Source organism: Felis catus, chromosome A2 (assembly GCF_018350175.1).
Source record: "Felis catus isolate Fca126 chromosome A2, F.catus_Fca126_mat1.0, whole genome shotgun sequence".
Classification (NCBI taxonomy): domain Eukaryota; kingdom Metazoa; phylum Chordata; class Mammalia; order Carnivora; family Felidae; genus Felis; species Felis catus.
This window is the reverse complement of record NC_058369.1, coordinates 87,829,652-87,847,187: the sequence shown is the minus strand read 5'-3', so window position 1 is coordinate 87,847,187 and position 17,536 is coordinate 87,829,652. Positions and strand designations below refer to the sequence as shown.

Below are 17,536 nucleotides of genomic sequence, written 5' to 3'. Positions count from 1 at the left end.
TCTTTATTTGCAATTGTTAATGCAGATTTTATTTCTCTAATGAAGGATATGTGGTTACTAAGTATTTCTAACTGCAGTTGATTCATTGAACACATCCAGTTTTCTGATTGTTTTCATAATTGATTGCAAATTTGCTCTTTATGTGTAAGACAAAAATATTATCCACTTGTATTGCAGTGTGCCAGCAAAGTTAATGGTGGGAGGTACGGAACCACCAAAGACTATCCTGATGAAGCCATCCGATTTGCAAGAAGCCATCCACTTATGTACCAGCCCATAAAACCTGCCCATAAAAAACCAATCCTGGTAAAAACAGATGGAAGATATAACCTGAAACAAATAGCAGTGGATCGAGTGGAAGCTGAGGATGGCCAATATGATGTCTTGTTTATTGGGACAGGTAAAGAGATTACAAAGTACTGAGACGCATGTACTGAATCTTAAAATAATTAACATTATTAATATTTTTAAAACCTATCAACAAATCTATTAATCCATTAGCCCATTTGTACACTGCTTTTTTTAAATGTTTTTATTTATTTTTGAGAGAGAGAGAAAGACACAGAATCTAAAGCAGGCTCCAGGCTCTGAGCTGTCAGCACAGAGCCCAACATGGGGCTCAGACTCACAAACCACAAGATCATGACCTCAGCGGAGGTCAGACACTTAACCAACTGAGCCACCCAAGTGCCCCTGCACACTGCTTTTTCTCTGCAGTGGAAGAGAGGATTTGAGGCGGTTACAGCCCATAATTCCTGATACACAGTCAATATCCTTGAATAAATGGATTAGGATTAATTGATTTTCATAAACAGCATTGGTTCCAGACAGAACTTCTCCTAGAGGAAGTAGGCTGCCATAGCAAGGATGGTTCTGCACTCAGTCCCCAGATCCCTTCCCTCCTTTGGCTGTTAAGTAAGGTCTCAAGATTTGTTAAACAGCTTGGGACAGTAACTTCACCTGAGTCTATAATCACAACACTGCTTATCAGGCCCCATCAGAATCATCCATTTGTACAAAAATGGGCCCTTTGTTACCCATAATGGAGGCAAACTTTTAGAGCAAAGCTATAGTATCCTGCATTAATAAAACAAAGAAATATGCTGAAAAGGGACATTTTCAAATAAATATATAACTTCAATTCCATACATATAGCTTGTGGAAGAGAATTTGAAATTTTTGGACCTTTTGGCATCTGGATAATAGATAAAAATTCTGTCAAGTACTTTAAAAATCTATAGACATTTAAAAAAATCTTTTAAATTATCGTTTCATTTTTTTTTATATACATTATAATCATTGCTATAGCAGTTGGTATTTAGAAGAGTAAGCATCCTACCATACGTAACTTTAATCACAGACATAATTCTACAGAGACATTGCATATACTTAGATCAGGAACCAGAATATGATACTAATATTGGTGCTTGGGCTTCTCCACTCACACTTTTTTAAAAAGCAAAGATTTCAGTAAGGAAACCTTCATCTCATTTGCAGAAATTTATCTCTGGTGTAGGCTGTATTTTATCCTTATTTTAGGAGGTTAATGTTCATGATATTCTCTGCACTGCAGATTCAAGATTAACAAAGTGTCACGTTTCTTTAACAGACTTCAAATTACTTGGCCAGGAATTCACTCATAGTGACATTAATAGAGCTTTTTCTTTTCAAGAGTCATAAGTAAGAAAAATATTTGATAAAAATTAACCATGGGAAAAGGTATGTTATTTTTAACATATTTATGACCTGGAAAAGTACCGGTCATAAACAGTATTTCAGTCCAAGACTGTTTTTAGAAATAGTTTCTTGTTAGATTGACCAAAGCTATTTGAAAGAATTCCAGAAATATCAGATAAATATTTATGCTATCATGTAAATGATTTTTAACTCAAAGATACCATCATATTGAGCCACAGCTTTTCAACACAAAAGAAGATATTTGATGAATGTGTGGTGAGTACATTGGAAAATCTCACAAATGATAATGATTTTTCCCTGTGCTTTAATATTGTGTGGGTGTGTATAAAATACTGTATATAGGAAGGGTCTTTATTGCAAGTCACTAGTTGCAAATTAATAATTTGAGTTTCATCTTTGTGTTTTGCTTGATATAATAATTTTAAGGTGCTATGTATTCTTGGCTTAAAAATTATAGTTTGGATTCCTTTTCATGTATTATATAGGTAATTTTTACTCATTTTATTTTAATCAAATTTTATTAACCCACCCTCATGATTTGGTAATTTTTAAACAAACTGCTTACATACCATAGAAATTCTTAGACCAGCACCTTCAAAGTGCTTATTTTTCCTGAGCTATTTTTAGCACTACACCACATTATTCTTACAAGCAAATTAGTGTCTTATTAAAATTTTTATTGGAAAGAACAAGCTCAGAATATCAAGTATAATAAAAATTAGGTGAAATTTTAAATTATGAATTTAAATTTATAAAATTATTGATAATTACAGAAGTTAAATGATTAGTACGGGAGGACTTATGCTGTTCTCTCAGTAGTATATACTGACATTTTTCTTATTAAAAGTGTATATATATGTAATTATAGTACCAGATATAATTGTATATATATTAATATATTTTGATTTCTCAGTCTTTAATTGAGTTTCTGATTCACATTATTTGAAAAATAATTACATATTATTTGGTCTTATTTCTTAGCCAGACATACAGTTATTTTTTGCCCTTTTTATTTTTATTTTTTTGCCATTTTAAAATATGAATGTATGAGTGGTCATATTGTTTTAACTAACAATGAGTAAAATTTTCATACATCTAGATCTCAAATCTTATTCAAATTCATAGGTGCTGCATGGTTTTTAATTGTTTGAAAACCAGATTGTGATAAGCTTCTGGTTTATCTCTTCTTTTGCTTTCTTACAGATAATGGAATTGTACTGAAAGTAATCACGATTTATAACCAAGAAACAGAATCAATGGAAGAAGTAATTCTAGAAGAACTTCAGATATTCAAGGTATTTTTAGTAAAAAAATAAAATGAAATGAAATAGCCAACATTTATGTATTAACAATTGCCAATGAGTTGCAAATATTAAAGATGCTGGCTCACTTTTTTTTTCTTCTAACAGGTATGTTGTGAATTCAGAGTGAATCTGAAGTGAGAAATGGTTTAAAATCCTGATGCATCTGTTTGATTATTGTAGACTATTCAAATGAAAATGCTAATATTAACCTAGCTAGCATGAACTGTGACTTAAAGAAATAACACATACCACATACGAATTCCAGAATCATTATCGCAGAGTCTCATTTTACAAATGTACTGTCAACACAGACAAAGCAGTAGGTTTCATATAGTGCACGTTGGGATATGATAAGCATATCGCCTTTTATTATAACATAGCAATTACACAAAGAATTTACTAAAAAAGAGAAAACTGCAAAATGATAATGGAAGGATTAGACATGACAAAAGCAATTGTATGCATGCATACACACACACACACACACACACACACACAGACTCAAGTCTCAATATTTAAGGCAGTTATGGTCTTTAGAATCACCATGAACACTAAATTAGTGAATACTGACTGATGCTCCTATGGGAAATAGAAGGTTACATTCCTGTGGGCCTCTAGTCACAGCAGTTTTGTCAACTGATCAACATACAGCGTTGTTCTTTTTGTGTTTTTATTTAAAGACACCTTATTTCACATATAGTTTATTAACTAACATTGAACTTTGTTCCACAGCACTATAACTCATGCCTGAACAAATCTTATTTAACACATGTATTTTCCCACAATGCACATCACAGCCTTTTGAAGCTTAGAAACACTGTACAGTGCTTCAACACTTTGCTTAAAGGCTGTTTTAAACATCAAAATTGCCAACACAAAGCACGAAATAGACCATCGAAAGGACACTTGTTTACAATACAAAAGCTGAAACAAGAAGGCAGAGTGTTGCAATGATTGACCTCTGTTGGGGTCATACTTATAAGGCAACTAAAATGTATTGGTTCTGTGTGCTTGCACATGTCCATGAATGACCACAGGACACCATAAGCATTAATGAAGGGATTACAAATAAATTTAAGCAATTCAGAAAATTTGCAAAAAAAAAAAAAACAGTCTGTAAATTATTAAGATTGACTGTATGTGTATGTAATGAATATGTATGAAAATATTTTTATTGATAAAAAACAGTTCATTTCACCTTAGCTGTCTGGAGATTAGATTCCCCATAGCTGCACCCAAAGCTGACCATGTTCCTATCTCAACCAGAGCAGCTATGTTTTTGTCTATCTTGCATATTGGATTTCTATGTAAGATTTCATTTCACAATAGTGACCATAGCTACTATATTAGGAGCCTTCCCCCACAGTATCTTGTTTATATCAACACTAAAAAAACATTATCACTTGAATGAATGAATAAATAAGTACATGTATGCATGAATAAAGTGTTCTATAGTTTAAAATATTGAAAAAAATATTGACACGGGATCAAATTTTCTCTTTCAAAAAATAATTTTTTGAAGGATAATCAGCCATCGTGTAGATCTCACCTGCCTCTTGCTTGTCTGCTTGCAGAATCCTTCTGAGTTGTGGTACTCATTAGAGACCCTCTAGTTTTAATCACCAACCCTAAAATAACACACAGGCTCTCAAAACGTTGTGATAGATTTTCTTTCCTCTGGTGCACTTCTAAGGCAGTGAAGTTCTTCATCTTTCTCAGAGCATCCTGGGTTCATAGTGTTTGACCACAATAACTCCCAACAGAAAAGTATTCTGATTAGACTTGGATTAAAACAATTAAAGATCACATGGTTTCCTAATAATAACACCAATTGAAAGACATAACTGTTTCACTTCTACTGGTTCAAATTGTAAGAAAGAATGCTGTGCCTTTATTATTTTATTTAGAGATATTTGGGTTTCCCAAACAAGAGTAATATTCAAACCCAAATACAAAAATTACATTTCAGAAACAAATGGTAAGCTACTTAGATTAGCCACTACTTTTTTCATCTTACATATCTGTTCTACTCCATTAAAAAGATTTTTTTTAAAGAAAGGTATATTTTAATGTAATTATGTTTTCCTTTTGATTTGCTAAAATGAAAGCTATGGACTAGCATAGAACCACTCACATACCTAATAGGAGTTCAGATGATTGCAACCATATTAAGGTATATTCCTATGTTTCTTTAATAACAACTTTAAAAAATGTCTTGCAGGATCCAGTTCCTATTATTTCTATGGAGATTTCTTCAAAGAGAGTAAGTTGTGTGTATGTGTTTGTGTTTTATATGTGAGTAAAGGCAAGAATGAAGAGCGTAAGTACATGTGTTTATACATAAACAAGTTACAGTTGTGTTCTAGTAAAAATACATAGTGGTTTACATGTAATAGGTTTCTTTATTTTCTCTTATTGGAGGAAAGTACATGAGAGTAGATTTACCTCTGTAATCATGATAGGATGTTATTCTGTAATTTTTTTGTTAACATTTTTAAGGGCAAAAATAACGGTAATGATGGTAACACAAAAGAATGTGCAGTGAAACACAAACGCCTCTCCGCTTTACTAGAACCAGTTACTGGTGAAACTTTTTCCAGAAGTAGTTGGTACATATATTCCCTCAAATTTATCTATAAATAACCATTTATGTTTAGGCGAACAAGAACATGCAACGTTCATTGCTCTGCTACTTGTATTTACTTCACAACAGACCTTACAGTTGATTCCATGTCATTCTCTCTGTATGTATCTTCGTTACTCTTTTAAATGTTTAGTGTTAATGTGCACTATTGGTTGGAGTGTAGATTGCTACAGCCAATATGGAAAACAGTGCAGTTTCCTCAATTTATTAAAAATAGAACCAGCATATGATTAAGCAGTGTCATTTCTGGGTATTTATCCAAAGGAAACAAAGTACTCACTCTGGAAGCCATCTGCACCCATGTTTATTGCAGTATTATTTACCATGGCCAAGACATGGAAACAACCTTAAGTGCCATCAATGGATGAATGGATAGAGAAAATGATGTATATATGTGGAATATTGGAACATTATTCAGCCACAAAAAAGAAGGAAATCCTTCCATTTGTGACAATGTGAATGGACCTTGAGGGCATTATGCTAAGTGAAATAAGTCGAAGAAATACAAAAACCATACAAACTTACTGATATGTGGAATTAAAACACACAAAGCAACAACAGAAAACGAATTCATGAATAGGACAGTTTGGCAGCTCCCAGAGGCAGGGGATGGGAAGTGGGCAAAATGTGCAGGTGATCCTAAGGTACAGACTTCCAGTTACAAAGGAAGACCTGGGGATGTAATGTATGCCATGGTGATTATACTAAATAATACCCTAATACTTATTTGAAAAGTTTTCACCACACAAGAACAACTCTCCCTGCGTGTTGAAGAGTGTTAACCAGACTTATTATGTTGATCATTTCCCAATATGCAAATATGGAATCATTATGTATACACTGAAACTAATATAATGTTATTTGTTAATTACATCTCAGTTTAAAATATGAAACAACAGGGGTGCCTGGTGGCTCAGTCGGTTGAGCATCTGCCTTCGGCTCAGGTCATGATCTCGCAGTTTGTGAGTTCAAGCCCCACATCGGGCTCTCTGCTGACAGCTCAGAGACTGGAGCCTGGTTCAGATTCTGTGTCGCACTGTCTCTCTCTGCCCCTCCCACACTCATTCTCTCTCTCTCTCTCTCTCTCTCTCTCTCTCTCTCTCTCTCTGTCTCTCTCTCAAAAATAAATTTAAAAAAACATTAAGAAAAATTTTTTAAAAAAAGATGCAACAACAAAAGAGCATTTACTTATCCAGTCTGTTATTGGACGTTCCCCCAGGTCTTTTAAAAAGACCTACAGCGTTAATTGATGAGTCTTTCTATTTAGATAACAAAAGAAGAGTCAGCTTCCTAAGATTTTGTCAAGCTCAGTTAAGCAGTTTTGTTGCTCGAGCTTCCAGGTCTATAGGAGTATTTCCCATCTTAGAAAAAATGGAAGTATCGGTGTTCCATTATCCATCCTCAGTAACTGCAGTAATTTAAATGAATATTCACAGAGGTGAAGATCACTGAGAGTTCTGTCCGTTTCTACTAGTGGTCTCTCTGTTCTTTGATGTCTCTAGCAACAGCTGTATATCGGATCTGCTTCTGCCGTGGCCCAAGTGAGATTCCATCAGTGCGACATGTATGGAAGTGCTTGTGCTGATTGCTGCCTGGCTCGAGACCCATACTGTGCCTGGGATGGCATATCCTGTTCCCGGTATTACCCAACGGGCACTCATGCAAAAAGGTGAGAGAGTCCTCGAGGGGATATTTACCTTGTTTAGAAAACCCATAATATTTCTTAAAATATTTTTCTTTCTGCACACGTTCCATGAAAATACCCATATTATTTTTGTTTAAAAAATCCGTCATAGTAATGTTTTGTTCATAATACAAGCTTTGAAAGTTGAGTTTTCCCTGAAAATAACTCCTGTCAATTACTGTATGGAGATTGGAGTGGAGCATGCTGCTGAGTCCTTTTTCTTTACTCATGTTTGAATCTACTCTTCTCCCTCCTGACGGTTTTCCTGCAAGACATGAAACCAGTTTGGATAAACTTAAAATGTGGAAATGGCAAGGCACCACACATGAGGGATTCAAAGACTTAAAAGAAAAATAAATAAATAAATTCTAAAATACATCCTGCATTCGCCCCGTGTCCTCTCAACCAGCTGGTCTTCATTTATTTCATTTTGAAAGTGAATATTTTAACTCCTAGGCAAATGCATGACCTGTATAATTAATGAAATGTGTGATTTAAGTCAACACAAATGAAAGGTACTTAAAGACTTCCAAACTCTAATGTCTACAATTCAGCGAGGTCATTGCCGCTTGTAAGAGAAGGTAAATCCTGGTATACTTTGAACAGGAAATCTTGAAGTCCAGAAAGTATTTTGAAGGTTGGAGATCTTCCCTCACTTGAGCCGTATGAAATTGTTCATTCTTTGGGGGACAACATAAAGGAAGATATTTTTATTTATTATAGAATAAGCAATTTTTTTTCTCCTAGTCAAGTGACAGAAGACAGTATAAAGCAAAAACATAGGACTGTGTATAGTTTCCTTACTGAAAATTAATTTTTATTAATTTCAGTAATTTTGATTCTTCCACTGTGGGTTACTTCAAACCTTTTTAAAAATCTAACCCACCTTAATATAGTTGTTATTTTTATAAGTTCACATATATAGTAGAATCTCATTTTTAATAAATGTAGCCACTAATTCAGAAGTTTTGTTAACTTGACATTGGTTACATTAACATTCACTCCAATGTTATATATTATATACTTAATGAAATCATTATATACTTAATGAAAGTACGTAATAAACAGATAGTGAAAAGAAACTTTGAGGGGACATTTGTAAACTAAACTTACCAACCATTTTAAAGAACTGAGCAAGGAGCACCTGGGTGGCTTAGTTGGTTAAGCGTCTGACTTCAGCTCAGGTCATGATCTCATGGTCGTGGGTTCGAGCCCCGTGTCAGGCTCTGTGCTGACAGCTCAGAGTCTGGAGCCTGTTTCAGATTCTGTGTCTCCCCTCTCTCTGTTCCTCCCTCATTCATGCTCTCTGTCTCTCAAAAATAGGTAAAAGTTAAAAAAAAAACAGTGAGCAAATTAATTGATCTTGTACAAATGCTTATTAATATTTAAAAACTCTTGTTAAGGAATATAGCCATGTTACTATGTAAAAATACTGTTCAATGATTTGTTCACCCATTATGCTAACTACTGTACCATGTGCGAGGAGTATGAAGAAGAGGTCAGTACTCCTTGGCTGCAGGATCAGAACCTAAAGTGGAGAATGGAATTGGAAATAAGAATGATAGCAGGTCACTACTGAGCACTTACCACGTATAAGGTACTGAACTAAGTGCAATATCCATTATATAGTATTTGATTTTCAAAATAACTCAACCTTTGAGCTCAGTCTTGTAGTTAGAAATATGAGTCTAGTTAAAGGGAATTTATATAAAAGGCATAGAATGGTCAGGGAAAACCATGTATTTCCATAGGTTAGGAGTAAAGTAGCTGGTTTGAAGGGTGGAAAGGTCATTTCACCAAAAATAATACAATTAATTATTTTATTGTTATTATCAACAATAACAATGTTTGCAAGACTTGAATCAAATACTTATGAATTACAAGTATTGTATTTTGTTATTGTAATAACATGCAGTAGGGGTGATGAATTCTAACTGAGCAGTTTCCAAAGCTAAATATTTCTTGATACATGGTGCATCTTATTAGAGTAGATATCCACAAGCTTGATGATATATTTATAAAGGGTGGACAAAAAGTTATTTAGTACAAGTTAAATGAAGGGGCAAAATCTTAGGAAGGAGCACAATGTTTGAGTCAGGAGCTGTGCTCATAAATGAATTAGTTCAGTTCAGTGACATGTAATGGAGATCTTTCCATGGTGTCAGATTCTTTTGAACCATCATCCACCCCTGGAGGAGAACATTTTGGATAGGCTCCAGCACACTAAGGGAAAATAGTTTGCTTTTATAGCAGGTCGTTTTTGCTTCAGACCTGACGAGCAGCAGAAATCGAAAACTAGTCATTAAAATAAATACTTTTCTGTTCACAGAGTGAAAATGAGTCAACAGAGAAAAAACATTAATTCACAATCCAAACCACTTGTTTAAAATAGTCTTCCAAAATACACTATAAGTTATAGAGCTAAATCTTTTACTTCCCCTTGCTCTTGCATTTTGTCTATTTCCGGTGTTCTCTTAAAAAGTTTCTAAGTGGCAAGAGATATAAGAAAAATATGCGACTTTGAGAATAAAAGGCCACTTTGATTAACCTTTCTAAAAGTCCTGAACACTTACAGTCTTTTTAAAACCCTGAAATAAAAGACAGTTATATTAAGATAGCATAAAATGAACTGAAACCTTGTTGGGGGATGTGATACCTTTTTTTAAAATGCATTCTTTTTCAGTGAATTTAAACAAAACTTTTGCATGCTTCTTATCCACATCTCTTATCTAGAACTATCCGATTCCATCTCCCCTCACTCTCACATCATTTGTGTAATAAACCTGATACAACATTTCTTCAAAGTAGAAACTATTTCCCATTTCACAGATTTACCCCTGCTCCATTATTCTTTAATGCTCAGTAGACTTTACATTCCCAGGACCAAAACAATACTTAATGGAGTGAGAGATCAACAACAGTGGTATAATTCTTACCCAGATCTGCTCTCAGTTATACATAGCTGTGTACATGCTAGTGTAACACGATAAAGAAGCGTAAAACTTTTAATTTTAGCTCCTTTTTTGTCAAGTTGTTTTTTCAATTTAAATCAATAGAATGATTCATACAGCAGTTTTAATCTTTATAAAATACAATGTTTTTAAGATAAATTCTTCTAATCTACAATCTCGATTTTGAAACAGCATGCTTTTGCACACAGGTCATAATTCTAAAAATTGATTGAAAATATTCATCTGTTTTAGCTTATAATATAAGGAAATACTTAAACCATTGTTTTTCTGTTTTGTTTTCTAAATGTTTATTTATTTTGAGAGAAAGAGAGAGCACATGCACGTGCTCATAGGGGAGGAGCAGGAGGAGGAGGGAGAAAGAATCCCAAGCAGGCTTCCCGTTGTTAGCGCAGAGCCCAACAGGGTTCAAACCTAGATCCCACAAACTGTGAGATCATGACCTGAGCCAAAATCAAAAGTTGGACGCTTAACCAACTGAGCTACTCAGGTGCCCCTAAACCATTTTTTAAGTATTATTATTATTTAAGTTAACTAAGATCTGAACTTATATGTGAGAAAGCACTCCATCTCTTGAAATGATGTTCCATTATCATCATTTGGAGCAGTGAGGAGAGCCTAGAATGAAAAAAAAAAAAAAATGAGACTGGACTAGATTTTAGATGTCATTTAGATAAATTTCATTTTACAAAGGGGACAGAAAGAACCAAGAAACAGACAAGATATGTATAAGATCAAACAACACGTGAGTGATGGCATTGGGATTTGAATCTGGTTCCTTTTTCAAATTTCATCATTGCATATGGTTAAAGCATCTCATTGTCACTTTGGAAGCCTCACCATCTCCCTCTGTGGTGAAACTTCTGCTTTGCCTTCTGTTTTTCCCTCAATCTTGAAGAAATGCCATGATTTAGAAAAGCAAGTGGTATTTTCTGCCTTTATGTAATACTTCTATTTTTATCTCTAATCTAAATTAATATACTGAGAATTTTGAGTTTAGAATTTCAGTACTAATAATAATTTCTATTGTTTAATCCCTCAGAAAGGTGCTTGCAAATTTAAAACAAGATCTGTATTATAAACTTTTTCCCTAGGGATAAAGAATGTTGTTATTTTTTTATTATATATATAAGCAATCTATAAAATATGACAATACACCAGAAGTGATCCTAAATCTAATAGGCAGTTTTGAAAGACAGCCTATTAAATATGTATAACACACAATCACATTGAATAGAGGCAGATAATCTCTACACACAATATCTGAATAAAAGAGTAAGTTGAATATATTATTAGTGTATCTCTTTTTATTAAGTATATTTTTGCTATGTGATTATGATGAGAATAGAACAAAATATTTGGGTTCAAATACCCTTACCTTTTTTGTATGCATTTCCATTATATGAAGGAGTTTTATGATTTTTTATTCAAATAGTCTGCCTCAAATCCCATTGTCTTTTTGGCATACCTTCCCTACCACCCAAAACACCCATTTGAAACCGAAGAATTCTTGTTGCACTAGATTTTTAATAAAACGTAAAGAGAGCTTTCTTTAATTATTGTTGGAGGGGGTTCCTGGGTGGCTCAATTGGTTAAGCATCTGACTCTTGTTTCCAGCTCAGGTCATGATCTCACGGTTCATGAGTTTGAACCCTGCATCAGGTTCTGTGCTGACAGCAATGGAGCCTGCTTGGGATTCTCTCTTTCCCTTTCTCTCTCTCTGCCTCTCCCCTGCTCTCTCTTTCTGAAAAAAGAAACGAACTTTAAAAAAAATAATAATAATTGTTTCAGGATCCAGAATTCAAACTTACATGGACACTTAAAGAGAAGTTGAATGTAGATCTTATCCATTGAATAACATTCAATGAAAATATGGGAAACTATGAAACTTGAATTTTACCCTTGTTTTGTATGACTGATCAATTTTTTTCAGTAGCAGAATACTACTTGAATCTTTTATGTGGTTGGCTGTATTTTCAAGTCTGGAAAATTGAAATCTGAACATCTCCTCAGCACATTTACTTTCTTCCAGGCGGTTCCGCAGACAAGATGTTCGGCATGGCAACGCAGCTCAGCAATGCTTTGGACAGCAGTTTGTCGGTAATCCATAGAAAATCAATTGCTATGGGTTACTCAGGGTGTACAGTGAAGAGACACTGGGAACTCTTTTAAAGGGTCTTTACTTTCTTTGTGATTTATATGTACTAGAACAATGTTACTGCAAGTATTCTTTTTTTCTTCCACATAGTGGAATTTTAAAACAAAATTTTTAACTATATGTGGCCATAGAACTTTTAGTTAGGAAAGTAAGTTCTGTATACCACCACGAACACTTGCTGTTGGACCTCACCACAGGGGAATCTTAGAAAAGATTCTGCCACAGTGATTTGTGGGACCTCTGTCTCCATCTCAACCCTGGGAATATCTTTACCATGTTACATAACCTACAATAATCTTTTCAAGAGTGATCCAACTTATATCAAGTCACCACTAAGCTTTGGGATAAAACAAAATGAAAAGCTTTAACTCTTCCACTAGAGTAAGGGAGCCTAGAGCTCAGGCTGATGGTGCAAATGTGAGTTTCTGAGGAAAGGTAATAGGTGGTCTGATGAGTAAAGGATGAGAAGAAATTGCAACTCCAGCAAATGTAAGGAAGTCAGACAACACAGAAAACTACGCTCTTGACTCCTCACACCGTGTTGGTGGTTGGAACAGGCTGCGATTTGCATCACCAGTTTTACCAGGAGGTGACAGAGAGTTGAAGAATCATGACTGGGAGACCAGCGGTGCTTATGCACAGTGCAGGGGTTACACAGCCTCAGTTCGCTAGACCCAAGGCTGACTGAGGGTTTGGTTCAGAATGTAAGCCTCTGAGAACATTGGCTGGAGGAAGGTAGGATCTTCATCTAGGAAGACTTAGGGGTCAGTTTTGAAAGTGAGGAGGACTCAGGCATAAGGGAAAAAAATCCCAGGTTGTGGTTAATAAATTTGATACTGGTTAAAACACCAGTGAATACATCCACTTGGTTTTATTCCCCACTGCAGTTAAGTGTACTTGCCCATATGCACATTAGAGTTCAAGTCCAGTGAGAGCCTCTCTGGGCCAAGATACAGATTATAATCAAGAAGCTGTGGGTCATGAAGTCTGTAGTTCAGTTTTGTACTGTTTTCTTAATGCAGGAACCCAATATCTAGATAAAGTGCAATCCCTTGACAAAATCTCACTCAAGCTTGTGATTATGTAATGCTGTATCACCTCGATTTCTGCCTTCTATTTTTGTTTGTTACCATGAATTTTGTTTATCCTATGTCTTACATGAATGTTTGGTGCTCCCCTTCTCTTGCCTGCTTTATCAGTGGATATTGTCACTGATTCTCCATGCATTTAACACTGACGTACTTTCTGACTGACTGCCTGTCCCTTGAACCCACACTCCCAGTTACTTCCTTCTGGTCCTCTCCATAGCCTGCACTACCTTTTTAAAGCCTAGATTTTGGTATGCCATTGTCTCTAAATAACTACTTTAAGTGACTGTGCATAGAAATTAGCAGTAAGTAATGAAAGATACTTACTTTGCTGCAGAAATATAAATAATCTTTTAAACATATTACTGGTAAAATTTAAGTCTTAAGGTTAATATTAACATTTATATTGTAGGGGATGCTTTGGATAAGACTGAAGAGCGACTGGCCTATGGCATAGAGAACAACAGTACTTTGCTGGAATGTACCCCACGATCGTTGCAAGCCAAAGTTATCTGGTTTGTGCAGAAAGGACGTGACACAAGAAAAGAGGAGGTAATTCATAGCTGCATATTCACACCATGCTGTCTTGCATATGGTGTGTGATAGTAAATAGATGATGATTTATTGGTATTTAAAAATGAATTAGTCTATTATGCTATACATGTGTTATTTAAAGAGTGGATTTGTTTATTATGTGTGATTTATATACATATAAAAATTTTTAAATACAAACATTGATTTCTATGTATATACAATTTATAAATGCTATAAAAACCTATGTGTATATTTAAAATTTTCATATGTATATAAATAGCATGTAAATATATATACATATGTATATATATCAAATATAAAGTGCCTACACATGTAAATAAATTACATATATGTATATATGTGTGTATATGTGTGTGTGTGTGTGTGTGTGTGTGTGTATAAAATAAACTTGGATTCTGAAAATTGGATTTTTATTCAGGAGGTACTCATAGTTTCATGGTTTTAGTATCATGTCAAAATGATAGTCTTAAATTGTATCACCCAAGGTAATGTTCTAGAAAAATAACAAATTCAAACACCGTTAACATGTATATCTTAGACATATGGATAATAGAATTAAAACAACACCAGCAACATTTGTTTGATAAAGCAATTGAATCACATATGAAAATTCAACATAGGGGTCCCATTATTGCCCACTGGAAATAAAAGAAATGCATCTGTTTGTCCTTTTAGGTGGATTGACTGATAGAGATTATATTTTTATTATGATCTAAATGAGAGAGGAATCAGTTGGGCTGCTTTTGTAGATGTAAGAATAGGAAGCATTTAAAATCTGTTTTTTTTTTAAGTTTGTTTATTTTGAGAGAACATGCATGCTCATGAATGGGGGAGGGGCAGAGAGAGAGGAAGAGAGAGAATTCCAAGCAGGCCCCTCACTGTCAGCACAGAGCCTGATATGGGGCTCGAACTCATGAACCATGAGATCTTGACCCGAAATCAAGAGTCAGATGCCCAATCAACTGAGCCACCTCAGCACCCTAGCATTTAAATTACACATAAGGAATACTGTAAGGGCAGTTACTGGCTAATCTTTTTATGCAAGTCTAGAAATCTGCTTGTATATTGGCACAGTCAAGGGCATGAAGCAATTAGTGAAGGCAGATAAAGCATTGTTGATGCTAATGTGGGCTTTGAACTCAATTTTCACAAAAGTGGAACTATGAAAATAGAATGAAATTTGGTTAAAAGGAAATAGATATTGGTGAATTCTAGCAAAATGTTCCATAGTGAAAAGAAGGTTGCAAATTGAATTAGGGAAATAAATGTTAGACACCTGTCTTTGGACCCAGGGAGAAGTTAATACGTGCATAGTAGATAGAAAGTGAATCAATGAAGTCATCAACTATAGATTCCAAATGTACAGCACATTGACTTTTGATGCCTTTTTTTTTTCTAGTCTACTGTGAAACTAAAAGTATTACATGTTTTTGGTCCAAAATTATATAATACATCCTGGAAGATGATTAAATTTATAAATCCCAGTTTCCTGGGATAGTTATTACAGAGGAAGACACTCAACAAAGGCTTTTAGAGATAATATAGTAAGGCATTCAGAGACAGGAAAATTCCCCTAAATTTTCATGACGTCATAAGAATAAACATCTGTCCAAAAATGTTACAGCCTTTTGCTCTAAAATACACTGTTGATTTGGTACTAAAATATTTTCCATTCCACAAATCTGATGTGAACTTGATTTTTAAATTCCATCATAACTCACTTGGCAGGAGAGGACCTGGGAATATTCTATAGCTCCTCTGGTTGAATGGCTTCAGGAGACAGAGAAGTAATTCTTTCATCAGTGGTTTTCTTCCCTTAGTATGTTCTGTTTCTAATTTGGAACTCACCATAATCTGCCTCATTTGGAAATCCTTTCCAAATCATTTTGACATGCTGCATCCATCAATGTTCAATTATAAGCTTCTTTCTCATACTGTTAATATAATCTGCTTCTCCTTTCCTCAAATTTTAGTCCCTGTTTTTCAAATTTCTATGACTGATGTATTTAGTGATATTTGAAATTTTGAATTTACTCTGCATTAGATGTAATAATAATATAATACTTGGTTTCTGTATACATAGCAATATATATTGATTTATTCACAATCTAGAACAAAGCACAAAATTGCTACCTTCTTAAAAAGATGGATGTGTATGCTTAATACACAAAGCAGAATAACTTTGTGTGTCCTCTGAGGGTTTTTTAAAAGTCCTAAATTTTAGAGTCTATTTTTGAAGCTTTTAGAATTTTTTTAAAGACCATTTATGTATAGATGGTAGTTACTATGGACAGGTAGTTATTTTATTATCAAATCTTGACCATTGTATAATATATTTAAGTTTATCCACTCCATTTCTTTCCTCATATGGAAGTGCTTTTAGACTACACCTGACAGTAGCCATCAAGATCCATCACAGACACTACAATCCATAAGTCATTGCTTTGCAGTCAGACCATAAGCTTTGTAAAAAATTTGGGTTGTAAAAAACTGTGTGTGTGTGTGTGTGTGTGTGTGTGTGTGTGTGTATTCCTTTTCTGGAACCAAAATTTTTGAGTCTGGAACTTCTGTCTGCAAATTCAGACTCAGCCCTCTCAAGTTATCTGGAAACCACATATTGAAGTAGATAAAAATTTTGCTCAGATGAAGTTTTTGAAATGCTACATAGCTAAATTTCTAGAACGCATCTAGAAATTCAGTTACCTAGCTCCAGACTGGATTACTGCTGTTTTCTCAAAGATGCACTTTATGGTCTCCTGCTTTCTTAAATTCCACACAAGAAACACAATCTCTGTACATTTTATGAATTCCATAAATGTTTATTGAAAGCCTGTTGTGTAGGTACTTCATAAGGAAGTATTTTCCCTAGACTCAATGACCTAGTCAGTTAAGATGTGCATCAGTTACTATAATATCCTGAGGGAAAAGATTTAATAGAAGAGGCTTTATAGGTAAGTCCCTTCTGTGTGCATCTACTGAACACAGGAGCTACAATAGTGGGTAGGTGACTTACCTTTTGTTTTTATATCTCACAAATGCACATTAGAAGTAATCAACCTGATCTTAAAAATGTGGAATGTGAGAGAGGTATAGGCCATAAACAAAATCTGTGACAGACCCAAGGTTTGGACTCAGATATTCCTGACTCCATAGCTGAGATGCTTCACATTTAATCCTTGTCTAAGTACCGAGCGATATGCTATGTGCATTTTATAGATTGTACCATTTTATTTGACATGATTTACATGTGACATAATTGAAACACAGAATGTTTAATAACTTTTCTGGTTACTGACTGCTAGTAAAGTCATCTCAAATCCAGCTGTCTATGTTCTTTCTACTAAACCACACAGCCTTCTGAAATTGGAACGCTAAATACAGTTTCAGATGCCCTGGGACATGGAGCACATGGAAACCCTTGTATAGCAGAGATTCT

At 34.6% G+C, this 17,536-nt stretch overlaps 1 protein-coding gene across 3 annotated transcripts in view; it reads left to right on the top strand.

Moving 5' to 3' along the window:
* Positions 1 to 17,536, top strand: part of SEMA3E (semaphorin 3E) — a 239,088-nt gene that overhangs the window by 203,382 nt on the left and 18,170 nt on the right. For all 3 annotated transcript variants that reach the window (XM_045052316.1, XM_011280354.4, XM_045052317.1), the window contains 6 exons: positions 178 to 400; positions 2,902 to 2,993; positions 5,224 to 5,265; positions 7,149 to 7,315; positions 12,332 to 12,399; positions 13,958 to 14,097. In XM_045052316.1, the coding sequence (XP_044908251.1) occupies positions 178 to 400; positions 2,902 to 2,993; positions 5,224 to 5,265; positions 7,149 to 7,315; positions 12,332 to 12,399; positions 13,958 to 14,097 (732 nt within the window). The remainder of the gene's footprint in view (positions 1 to 177; positions 401 to 2,901; positions 2,994 to 5,223; positions 5,266 to 7,148; positions 7,316 to 12,331; positions 12,400 to 13,957; positions 14,098 to 17,536) is intronic.